The sequence below is a fragment of the Oreochromis niloticus genome, linkage group LG4 (assembly GCF_001858045.2).
Source record: "Oreochromis niloticus isolate F11D_XX linkage group LG4, O_niloticus_UMD_NMBU, whole genome shotgun sequence".
Lineage (NCBI taxonomy): Eukaryota > Metazoa > Chordata > Actinopteri > Cichliformes > Cichlidae > Oreochromis > Oreochromis niloticus.
The window spans coordinates 8,279,788-8,292,469 of NC_031969.2; the positions used below are offsets into that span (position 1 = coordinate 8,279,788).

The 12,682-nt window shown below is 42.5% G+C and overlaps 1 protein-coding gene across 1 annotated transcript; it reads left to right on the forward strand.

Moving 5' to 3' along the window:
- Positions 1 to 1,206: 1,206 nt before the first annotated feature.
- junbb (JunB proto-oncogene, AP-1 transcription factor subunit b) lies at positions 1,207 to 3,074 on the forward strand. The gene has a single exon (XM_003443076.5). It carries the CDS (start codon positions 1,562 to 1,564, stop codon positions 2,549 to 2,551), a length of 990 nt encoding a protein of 329 aa, XP_003443124.1. The 5' UTR covers positions 1,207 to 1,561; the 3' UTR covers positions 2,552 to 3,074.
- Positions 3,075 to 12,682: the final 9,608 nt, after the last annotated feature.

Here is a 12,682-nt window from a genome sequence, read left to right on the forward strand (position 1 = left end):
ACAAACAGGAGACAAAGGTTTCCTTCTCCGCTACTGAGACAGGTGCTCTATTGAGGAATCATATTTCTTTTCTCTCAACGCTACGATCCTACCGAGCAAATCACAGTAACTCTACATGTAAATCTAAACAAAAGAAAGAAAAAAAGGGTGTTTTTGTTTGGTTTTTTTTTTAATGGCCTTCTGACATCAAAAGGGTAAAACACTATTTGTGAATCTTGCCCGGTGTAATCCCCCCTCTTTGGCTGTGTTGGACAGAATTTCCTCAGTTTCCTCTATTTCATGATCAAAGCTGTTTACTTCAGGCGACATGGCCAACATCAGCATCCTATCAGATTACTACAGGAGGAAGTGTTTGCTCTGTGGCTGATCACAGTTTTCTGCTCCGCTGATGTGTGTCACTGCTGTGTGCTTTCAGGCGTCACTTAGAAGTGGAGCAGTCAAGTCATTTGAATATATCATGTCAATACCTGTGAACCCCCCCGAAAAAATATATGAATATTAACACAAGTTAGGATGTGTATTTTCATGTTTTAAGATGGTTCATATAAAATAATGAATGTTATTTTTCTAGAAGAACTGAACTTATTGTCTGAGGCAGAAAGTCCCTAACTTGCCTAGCCACATGGATTTAGACAGGAGCAGGAATGCTGCTGGAATGAGGCCTGGAGTGGGCCTGGCTTCCCGGTTGTCCAGAAGAGGAACTTATACGTCAGTGTGCCCATATAAGGAGTCTCGACTTCCTCCATGGGACCGATTGCAGTAAACAGCTGATGTTTGTTGTATATTTCATACCCAATGGATCCAACAACAGATTGCGCGTGAACTAATGGGCATCCCATGAAGCTATAATGACATAAAATGAACCCAAACCGGCGCATTTAACGCAGTTTTAAGACACATTAAAGAACCTACAAATGAATTAGAAAAGCAGCGATTTGCTCTAACGGAATAATCTCACCTCCTCGCTTACCCAACAACCATTTATTCAGCCCATAAACGCGCAAAGTCGTGCATAAATACGTCGGACTTTTCTATTTCTGACATTGGTCTCCGCTGCGAGCCCTCCTCGGAGCGCTCTCTTGCCTACAGGCTTGTTTACAGTCGCCTCTTCCCGGCATTAGCGTCACTTGACGACGCACTCGATGGGCGCGGAGACACACACTCTGTCCAATGACAGCGAAGCACCCTATATAAAACGGCGCACATGAACCCGCCTGAACACACCTCAGCAAGCACCAAGACAAACACAGCGGCAAATAGGAATTGCGAGAAAGAAGTTTTTGTTTCACAGGATTTTGAAGGAAAAAACCACAGCAAACAGGCTCCGGGAAAGACTTTTGAAATCCGCTGATACTGAACTCTTGCTGGACTTTCACTAGTTTGTTTCCTTTGCTCTTCATCCTCGAGTGATTTTCATTTTTTGAAATTTGGAAACACTGTTTAAGAGAGACTACAAGTGCCCGATTTGATGCATGCTCTCTGCTGACACTGACTTTTGTTGATTACCCAGAGACTGTGTTTCTGTAAGCGGCCGGTAAGCTCACTTTTTTCCTACGACTTTATGTCTACAAAGATGGAACAGCCTTTTTATCATGACGACTCTTTTCTGTCGGCTTACGGCCACTCAGACGCGGCAATGCACGACTGCAAACTGCTAAAGCAGAATATGAATTTGAACTTGACAGAGCCCTATCGCAACCTGAAATCCCAGCTGAGGGCCGAGACAGACCTGTACCAAGGGGGCCAGCAAGACGTGGGGTCCCTGAAGCTCGCATCCCCAGAGCTCGAGAAGCTCATCATCCAAAACAGTAACGGTGTGATCACCACTCCCACCCCGGGCCAGTACTTCTACAACCGGGGCATCACCGATGAGCAGGAGGGCTTCGCTGAGGGTTTTGTGAAAGCACTGGACGAGCTCCACAAGATGAACCAGATGCCCCCCCCTAACGTGTCCATCGGAGCCGGTGGAGTTACGACGTGTTCGCCGGCGGCCTCTAGCGTCTTCGGCTCCGCCTTGCAGCCCGAGCCCCCCATCTACACAACACTGAACGCCTACTGCCCGAACACGAACCTATCTTCCTCATCCAGCTACCCCACAGCCACCATCAGCTACCTGCCGCCGCACCAGCAGAGCCACCACCAGCAGAGCTCGACGCACGGCGCGCACGCTTTCCAGCACACCCTCCCCGTCTCCGGACTCCATCCGCAGCGGCTGGTCGCTCTGAAAGAGGAGCCTCAGACCGTGCCCGACCTGCTCAGCAGTGACGGCTCGCCTCCGATGTCCCCGATTGACCTGGAGACCCAGGAGAGGATCAAGGCGGAGCGCAAGAGGCTGAGGAACCGACTAGCCGCTACCAAATGCCGGAGGCGCAAGCTCGAGCGCATCGCCCGGCTGGAGGAGAAGGTGAAAGTTTTGAAGAACGACAACGCGGGGCTCTCCAACACGGCGTCGGTCCTCCGGGATCAGGTAGCTCAGCTCAAACAGAAGGTCCTGACACACGTGAGCAGCGGCTGCCAGCTGATGCTCACAAGCAAGCTGGAGGCGTTTTAAAAATACCAGAGACTACTAAGAAGAAAAAAAAAAATGACTGAAAAGTGATAACACTGGAGTCATGTTCTGCATGCGCAGCACTGGAATTACCGGCTCGTGTGTAGTCAGCATCACAGGGCCGAGGGCTAGGTGTGGACGATACTGAAGGCTATTTTAGGGTGAAAAGACTGATTGTAATGGTACTTCCGGATGCTGGACACCCCTCACAGGACCATTCAACCCTAGAATCCAGGGCAGCATCCAGACTGAGCAGACACTGAGCAACACAGTGGGCGCACATGCCCATAAGTCGGGTTTACTAATGGTAGAAAATGGGAACGATAATTTGTTTTACTTTGTACCATCTTCCTTTTCCCCCTTTGTTTAGTTTTTTGTTTGTTGGCTGCATTTATTCATTGTGTAAATTATTTCATGTGTCCGGTTGATCCAGACAAACTGATGATGTCCAATGTTTACAGTGTCTCTTTTTTTTTAAAATTGTGTTGTATATTTAAGTAAAGTGTCTCAAAAATGAAAAATGAAATGGTGGAGTTGAGCGTTTTTGTTTTCACACATCTACACATAATTTAGAATAACAATAACAACAACAACAACAGCACCGGGAAAGAGTGGGAAGAGCAAACGAGGTTTTCTTTCCTACCATACTGTAACCATAACAGTTACTATAGCTCCCAGTGAGGAACTCTTACACAAGCACATTCTGGTTGCGGTGTTTTTACGCACAGAGCGTAGCTTGCGTATGTAGGCCTTTCCTAATTACGCAGGGGCTATCCATATATGGGCATACTGGTGACTACTTCGTCACAGGGGAGGATTTCTGGGAACCCCCGCCCAGGTAACGCAAACAGGTTCCTCCTCACTCCCTCTATATACTGTATCGATAAGATTTGCGAACTTCATGAGGGTGGCGGAATTTCCTTTTGGTTATTGTGCAATTGTAAAATAAAGTGTTTAAACGGGAAGAGAGCAAAGTGCGATCCTCTTATCTCTTATCAGCTAAACAAGCTAAACAAGAGCTTGGCGTGATAACAGGAAGCAGTAATAAAACGGCTGTGATCGTGGTGCTTTTTAATATTGTTATTTTTTTAATATAATAAATGAAGATTCTTAAACTCGTACGCTAGCCACCTATTGGTGGCGCTCGAGCCTCAAAGTTGTTGCAGCATTTTTTAGGTGTCAGTGTAATTGAAAGATCGCACACGACGGGAAGTGACAGTGACTTAGTACCTTCAGGAATGCCGGGGGCGTCTCAAGATGCCACGCCGGTTGGCAGAGCAGTAGGCGAGAGTGGGCGTACGGAACGCGCAGGAGCATCTGTGTGGATGGATGGGGCTGTGCGCGCTGCCAAGGACAACATTCTGGTGGGACGCATCAGCGGCCAAATATGTGCGGCAGCAGGATCTCAGAAGATGGAGAGAGAGCGAGAGTGGGGAAAAGTCCCGCGTTAAGAGGATGTGAATGAATCATTAAACATTTTAAGCTTTTCAAATGCCACTGGTTTAAAAAAAATATATATATGTGTGTGTGTGTGTGTGCTATAAGGTGGTGGGTTGAATGTTGCGTAGGGAACTATCTTCAGCTTCCACGGAAACCAGGTCTTGAAAAACTTTCCTGACCATGTGACTACTGGCCGAGAGAGCAGCTGTGTACGAAGTGGTCTCAGGAAAACCGAAGGGGGATTTCTGTCCTGTGAACACACTCGGTGACGTACAAATAATCAAGACAGTTGGGCGTAAAAACGCGATTTCTCTCTCTCAGTACTCACGAAAGCCACTTCAAAAGAGTCTAGGAGGTAAGGTTGCGGTTTTGTGCGCGCACTCTCACCTCAAGCTGTTTTGGAGAGGTAGCCCGTATTCTCTTTTAACTTGACACGTATTTGAATACTTAATTTCCATCAATAACAACTCCACTTGTTTTTTGCCGTTTGGACGTGGAAACAGAACCGGGCTCGCCCACACAAGTTCTCCTTTTTCTGTGACTTTTTGTTGTTGTAATTATTATTATCAAGAAACCTATATTCAAGGGGATGTACACTGAGATCAGTACCTGTTTCCTATATTTCAGCAGTTTTGTGTGCAGTTATATATGTACAGTTATATATAAATTGTGAGCAGTGAAACAGACCATGTAACATCACACCGCTTTCATGACTTTTATACAGCTCCAACTCTCAGAATGAGTACTTTTAAATATCACTCCAGCGCTTAAGTCTCCATTTACGCAGTAGGCAGGCCTACATATTACAATGCAGGCACACACAGTCCAAAAAAAGAAGAAAGACAAAAAAAAAAAAAAAAAAGTCAATTTCAAGCCATACTGGCTCTCCACACGCCTCGGCCCACAACCCACACTGAGTGTCTGTGGGAACATCTGTGATGTGAACGGTGACGTACGAAGAGCCCTGGGTGGGTTTGATTTTCCTCTCCACGAGCCCCCTTCCCCTCCCACAGACACTCGCAGGCCTGGCTTTCTCTCTCTCGCTCTCACTCATTCTCTCCCTCTCTCCGATCTTCTGTTGTCTTCTCGAGAACCATGAATATTCCTCCCACCTTTCGGTGGCCATCTGAGGATCCCTCAGAAGTTGCGTGGCTTGTTTTGGATGGGTAATGAGAGCGGATTTAGGAAAAGTTTGTGGCTGTCATGAAAAAGCACTCGGATTGTCCACATAGTGTTTATTACAGCTTTGTAAAGTATGTGCTTACACCTGGAAATGACACAGAACTGACATAGTCTATGATATAGTCTATACATTCATCTCTTAAAATAACAACCCCCCCCCCCCCCCCCCCCCCCAAAAAAAACGTGATTAATTATTTGTGTCATGTGTGCTGCCATTAACAGGACGGTATCAGGGCCTCACAGAGGAGGCCCTCTGTGTTACATAAGACAGAGCTGTGAAGGTTGTAGCTACATATACGGGGAACGTTTAAACAGCTTTGTCTGGAATGTGCTCACGTTCTGATATACTGTATGATGGCGCGTTAACGCTACAGCAGAAAGGTGGCTCTGTCGTGACGCTTCTGAAGGTTTTGTAGGCGCACATCGCCATCTACTGGAATTACAACGGAAAAGCTTTCGAAAGCAACACCGTCCTTCGTGGTCTTTCCCTGGACAATGAAATTCCTTCTTAACAGTGGTGTGGCCATTATTTTACCCTTAAACCTTAAACCATAAAGCATGGTTTCAGAATCAAATAAAATGAGGTTTATTGTATTGAAAAGGATGCTGGTTCCCTAAAATGTAACTGTGTAGACAGAGCAAGGTGCCCACAATGTAGCAAGAGTACAAAAAGAAAAATATACAATCTGAGGTACAGAATTCAGTAATCTACACATTTTATATCAATGCAAAGAGTATTATCCATCTCATCTGTTCATGAGTTCTTGAGCTTTTTTTTAAATTAGATTTTTGTCACATTTACATGCGTCAGATCATCAAAGTAATTTTAATATCACAAATACAATCTGAGTAAATACAAATTGCTGTTTTTAAATGATGGTTTTAAAAGAAAAGAGTAGAGTCAGAGTTAGCCAAACCTTCCTGACTATGTGTGAAAAAGAAATTGCCTCCTAAACGTATTAACTGCAAGAACTGCAGGAAGCATTTGCGATATGTAGGAATGAGTCTTTCACATCGCCGTAGAGGAATTTTGCTCTACTCTTCTTTACAGAATTGTTTTAATTCAGCCTAATTGGAGTATTTTTGTGCATGAACAGCCTGTTTAAGGTCATGTCAATCATGTCTGATTTAAGTCCCAACTTTGATCACTTCTTTCAGAGGTGGACTGCGGGTGTGTTTTGGATCATTTTCCTGCTGCGTAACCCAAGTGCGCTTGAGTTTTGGATATTCTCCTCCAGGATTTTTTGGTAGAGAGCAGAATTCATGGTTCCATCAATTACAGTAACTCGCAGATCCTGAAGCAAACAGCCTCCAGACTATCACACTACCTCCACCATGTTTGACTTCTGATATGATGACCTTTTTCTGAAACGCTAAAATGCTTTAGGCCAGGACTCAAACCCTCAAATAAGTTCAGCTTTTGTCTCATCAGTCCACAGAATATTTTCTCCCAAACGCTGTGAAGATCTTCAAGATGTGAGATGAGCCTTTGTGTTGTTTTGGGTCTCCATTCGTCTCCATGGCATTTTTGCCAGTCTCTTTCTTATTGTTGAATCATGAACTTTGACCTTAACTGAGGAAAGTGAGGCCTGCAGTTTTTTAAAGTGTTGTTCTGTGTTCTTTTTTAGCTTGTTGGAGTAATTTTGGTTCACCACTGTTCAAAGTTTTCTCTATTTGTGGGTAATGGTTCTCACCGTGGTTCACTGGAGTCCCAAAGCCTTAGAAATGGCTTTGTAAAGCTTCCCAGACTGAAGGATGTCAGTGATTTTGTTTCGTGTCTGTTCTTGAGTTTCATTGGATCGTGGCATGATGTGTTGCTTTCGAAGATCTTTTAGCCCAGACTGGTTGTATCTGGTAGTAATCAGGCCTGGTTATGGCTAGTAAAACTGAAGGCATGCCTTCTTTTCCAAAAGAGCCGGTAAATCACAGCTAATTTATGATTTAACAAGGTACAGAATAGTCTAACACTGACACTGAAATTTGTTTGATGACCTTCAGGTTTCACAAAAATGCAAAAAACTGAGAAAAATTAGAAAAGGAGCAAACCATTTTTCATTGCACCGACCTTTTAAAAAGTGTGGTCTAGTCTGTGACTATATATGTGTATTTTGTCATTAACACTTCCTTATTTCGACTATCAAATAAAAAACATCCCTGTATAGAATTCAACATCTTCTCATTTATGCTAGCCAAAGGCAATTTCCTAAATAGAAAAAAATGTTTTGTATGTGCATTTTGCAGAAATCAAAGTGGAATGTTTTACAAATAACACACGTTTGTACGTGGCACCGGACTGTTCGATCAGGAATAAATGCAGTATAGAAAACTGGTGTATAAAACAGCTTTGTGCATGCCAGTGCTCTTACACAAATTGTATTGTGTGAAAAGTGATTCTGTGCAAGAGGGCTACTGCAGAAAGACAGACAATCACAGCTACAGCCAATTTAGTATTGCTGAAGAGTTCACAGAGAGAGCCCACACAGACACGGAGAGAGTGTGCAAACTCCATACAACGCTGGGGAATTTGAACCCAGGAGCATTTTGCTGTGAGGCGACAGAGCTAAACATTGTACCACCAGGTGGTGCAGTCACAAAGCAGCTGTAGATTACTATAATTATAAATTTAAATAGATATTTTGGTGCTCCATGCCTTCTTTCTTGACACACCCCTGGATGTGCAGTAAAGGTCCCACCCAATTCATGGACTGCTGCTGAAGGCGTTTTGCTCATATGGTCTAACCACTGTGTTCTGTAGAAGGATGTCTGTTCATTACCATCTCAGGTCTGAACGTGGATCTGACACCGGCCTGTCAGGATATTTATTAAGCACCTGATTTTATTCTAAATGGGTATTTGAATGAGCACATTTTGCTTAATGTGTCCAAAATAGTGTTATTTCCTATAAAGATGATATATTTGAAAATGCCTCTTCTTTTATTAAATATATATTTATACAGAATATCAATTTATAATGTAGGCATCATGCAATTTTTAAGTTCTGATTACAGAGTTATTCACTGACCCTCCCAGTCCTGGGACACTTGCTTGTAATATAACACCAGCAAACCTGCCTGTGTGCAAAGTGTCAGGATTACAGCAGCTATTTCTTTTCAGTCAGAAACAATGTAACAATGTAAAAACTGTTCGCAATCACGAATAAGAAGAACCTTTGCTTTTACTGTTCAGCATATTTTCCATTTTGTACTGTATGCAGCGTTATATCAAACGCAGCTCCCCGCAGAAAGTTTCCCTTTGATGTCAAGGTAATCCATTGATGGAGGGTGTGAATGGAACAGGGATGCACAGAACTGCCGTTCAGCTCCTCTGTGCATGTATTTCTGAGAGAAGATGAACTTAAGTGATAGGCAGAGGAACGGATAACTCGTGTTCTGGCCTTTGAAGGTCAGATTTTGATTTTGCAGAAACGAAACAAAACAAAAAAGATAATCTCATTTATGTTACAGTTTGTTTCAGACACGAGACTTGTCAATGGTCTGGAATGACCCGAGCTGAAAAGATAAATGCTGCTGCAATTATGTCAAAGTTTATCTTATCACTGAAGTGCTGGCACACTTGCAGTCATCAGCTCAATTCCACGCGGAGTCATTTGTGACCCTCTCTGTTCTGCTCTGTCATTTACTGTGATGATGATGACTTTCACAGAGGACATGTTATTAGCTAACATCATCAAGAGGCACCAGTTCACCGCAGAAATAGCTGCAGTGGCGAAGTGAACAGCCACACACACACACACACACACACACACAGTCGCTCACATTGTGCCTCGTTGTCTGTCATTTCAACAGACAAATGTCAAGTGCTGTGTGGCATTATCGACATGACGCACAGTTTGCGTTCTCTCCATTTTCACCTGCAGAGGGAACCCACTGTTCGACAAAAGATGATTCATGTGTGAAATCCACAAATTAGTCATTTTAAATTAGACAGTCTTATAGAGAGATACGCCACACTGCCACCGTAATCACCTGGTTCTGATTTATGTGTACAGTCATGGTAAAAAAGAAAGTACGACATCTTCCAGTTGTGAGGTTTTACACATCAAGACATAATAAAAATAATTTTGTCTTTAGTATGTCTCAAAATGAGGTAAATAGAAGCTCAGATGAACTACAAAATAAAACATATTACACCGTGTCATTATTTATGTATTAGAAAAAAGCCAGAATGGAGAAACATTGTATCAAAAACTTGTAGAACCACCTTTAGTAGCAACATTGTGGAGTTCTTGTTTCCTGTGGGACTTTTTTAGTTTCTCACTTTGCTGTGGAGCAACTTTGGTTCAGTCTTCTCTAAAATCTTTATTTTGTTGAACTTCTCAGCTTGTACAGAGCACAGAGGTGCACCCAAACTCTGGAATAATCTTCATACTGCTATTCGTGCGTCTGAATCAGTTCAATCTTTTAAATCGCGGTTGAAAACCCATTTATTCAATCTAGCCTTCCCTAGTTAGTGTCTGTATCCTGCAGATGTTCTTTTATGTAGTTTTAATCATTTTATTTTATTTTATTGTTGAATAATCTCCTAGTCGAGTTGTGTTTGTATTTTCTTTTACACATTTTCACTGCGCTGCGGCTAATTAGTGCTCTCCACCTGTTGGTGCGTTTATTCCCAGTTAATGTTTCCTTTCTATAAATTATTGTATTACTGCAAAGCACTCTGGTGTACCGCTGGTTTTAAATGTGCTATACAAATAAAGTTGTATTGTATTGTATTGTACAACATTCAGTTTTTTCACTCAGAGTTTTTCAGGTTCATTCATGCACAGCTCTCTTAAGGTCCCACTACAGCAGTGAGTTTCAGCCAGATTGAGGCGTGCACGTTGACCTTGGTTCTTTCCCTTGTCAGTCGTCCTGTTGTGAGTGCGCTGCCGTGCTGGGGATCATCGTTCTGGTGCATGATCCAGTTTCAGCTAAACTTTATCTGTTGGACAGATCGCCCCACGGTTGTCTCAATGTGCTCTGTAGCAACAAAACAAGCCCTCATCACCTTTGTGTTTGACGGTTGGTTTGAGGTGTTTGTGTTGATAATTTGTCATATTAAAACCTGCCAAGAACTAGACAGTTTTTATTTTGTCCTAATGTGTAAAACCTTAGAATCGACAGACTGTACCTTGACCATGACCAGTTCAAGCCTGTATGTTTTCTGTTTAAATCAGAGCCTCACAGTGCTAGAAACATTGATGCAAAATGTAGAAAAGAAGTTTTCAGTATATGGATTGCTCATATTTCTTCAAAGAAACTGTCTGATCTGCAGGATCAGGACAGCTTGCGCCAAGAAACAAGATCTCGTTATACTGTTACACTTGGAAATGTCCTGGAATCAGCACTGGTGAGAATATCGTTTAGATGTGTTAGATGTTTATCTCTTAAGTTTCAGCAACCCCAGATATCTTGTCTCTCTGGCATGTATTAAGATGTCCTCGCACTTCCAAAACACGATAATACAATCACACATGAAATAAGGACATAAAGGACACTGACATCAAGCATATGACTAAAAATTGTTTAGTAAGTAAATAATTATACCACTTGTTTGTTGAGAAGCACTCGGCTACATGTATTCATTATAAGAACATTTGGATTCCCTCAAAGCGATGGGCTGGAGACGGGTGAGAGAGTGACAGCTGTCTGGGTGGGAGGGTAACCACACTTGACATGAAGCATCAGCAAATTAGGGGCTCACAGTGGTGAGAAGACATCTCACAGACAGAGCGGTGGAGGAAGAGGTGGAGGCCACGCTTTGAGATGCTGATGCTGCAGGCCTGCGGTTATGAATGCTTCTCCTGGGTTTGACTTAATGAGTTCAGGGACAGAATGATGTGAAAATGAATCTTTATTTAGCCAAAACAACTTTTCCTTACTCATGAAAAATTAACACATGGGAATATAACTGGTGATGCGCGAGAAGGTAACGCTTCAGCTCAAACATCAGCGAGCAGCGAGAACACAGAGAGAGGAAGTCAGCTGCCGCAGGCTGTCTGTTTCCAGAGCTTTGAGGTTCCCGATACACGACGCAGAGATCTGTGCGTAGCTCTGCTCAGTGGGGGGTTCTGGTATTTGAAGGAAGGATTGAACTGCAGTATTTATTCATAAGGATACTAGATACAAATTTAACCTCCTCTGATAAAGGCAAGAAATGTTCTGTGACACATTTTTAAACTTTCCTCCATCAAACCACAAAATGTTGCTCAATCACTTTATCACAAGTCATCCTTTATAAAATGTAAATAAGCTGTAATTACAGTAAATAAAGCTTTACTTTTCCTTCATAAATTGTTGTTGAGCTATTGATGTTTTTGAAAGCTTGTGGATCTGCTTCCCCAGAAATCTTTGTGTTATTTCAGTCCTTTAAGCCAATAATCAGAAACCCGGAGAGTGGGCATCATCTAGAAAAGGGCTGCAGGACAATGGTGTTGATATGCATGCAGAACTTAATATAGTAAAAATGCATAACACTACAAACCCTTAAGCACAAAGTAATTAAAAAGCATTAAAATCCCTGAAACTAGAAACATTTTTTTTCATTTCTCTGATGATTTCTTTGTTTTTGAGTTAATTTAAGGGCTTATTTATAATCAAGTTGAACTAATTCAGTAACTGTGATTTCTCTATCCTGATTTGTATTGTTTTCACGCATGTGACACCATCATGTAAGTGTGTGTTGTGATGGGAGATTTGAAAGCATCCATGTGAGTCCTGTCAGGTGGAAGAGAGTATTGCATATACAGCCACTAAGGAAAGAAGTAAGACTGGAGGAACGGGAGTAAAGCTACCAGCAAGTGACGCCTGCTTTTCAGCTTCAGCCTGCTCTGCCCAGTAATCCTCTGTGGGCTAAGTCATCACACCCTACCCTACACTAACGCTCTATATTGGAGAAAAGTGTGCAAGACTTTGGTGGAAAAAAAGAAAAAAGTTTTTGAAGTGTGTTCCCTTATTGCCATGACTCAGAAGAACAATTTAATCAAAAACAAAAAAGACATCATCTAATAATGACATAAAGGGATATGCATGCCTTTAAAATGGACCGCTGTAACACGCTGTTCACCGGAGTCAGTCAACCATCTCTTGCCTGTTTATTATTAGTCCAAAACTGTGCAGTGAGATTGCTGATTGGGACATAAAAAGAGCGATCATGTTACTTCAGTGTTAGCAGCCTCGCACCAGCTCATTACAGAATTGTATAAAGTAGCATTGCTTGTATATGCAGTACACATGCTGTGCCCATACGCTCCATCAAGATGATCAAGGGTCATGATCAATCATCTTCATCACTCCTGATCATGTCATGGCTGAAGCTTAGTTTAAAAGGGGCTCATGCTTTTGCTGTTGTTGCACCAAAACTCTGGAATGACCTCTGAGTGACCTCAGTCATCAGCTATAACTGCTTTTAAATTGAGACTGAAGACAAACTATTTCTGACTAACCTTTGGAAAGAGTCTATCTCTGCTCCTAGGACTCTTTTTATTCTGTTCTATTTTAGTGTAAAGCAGTT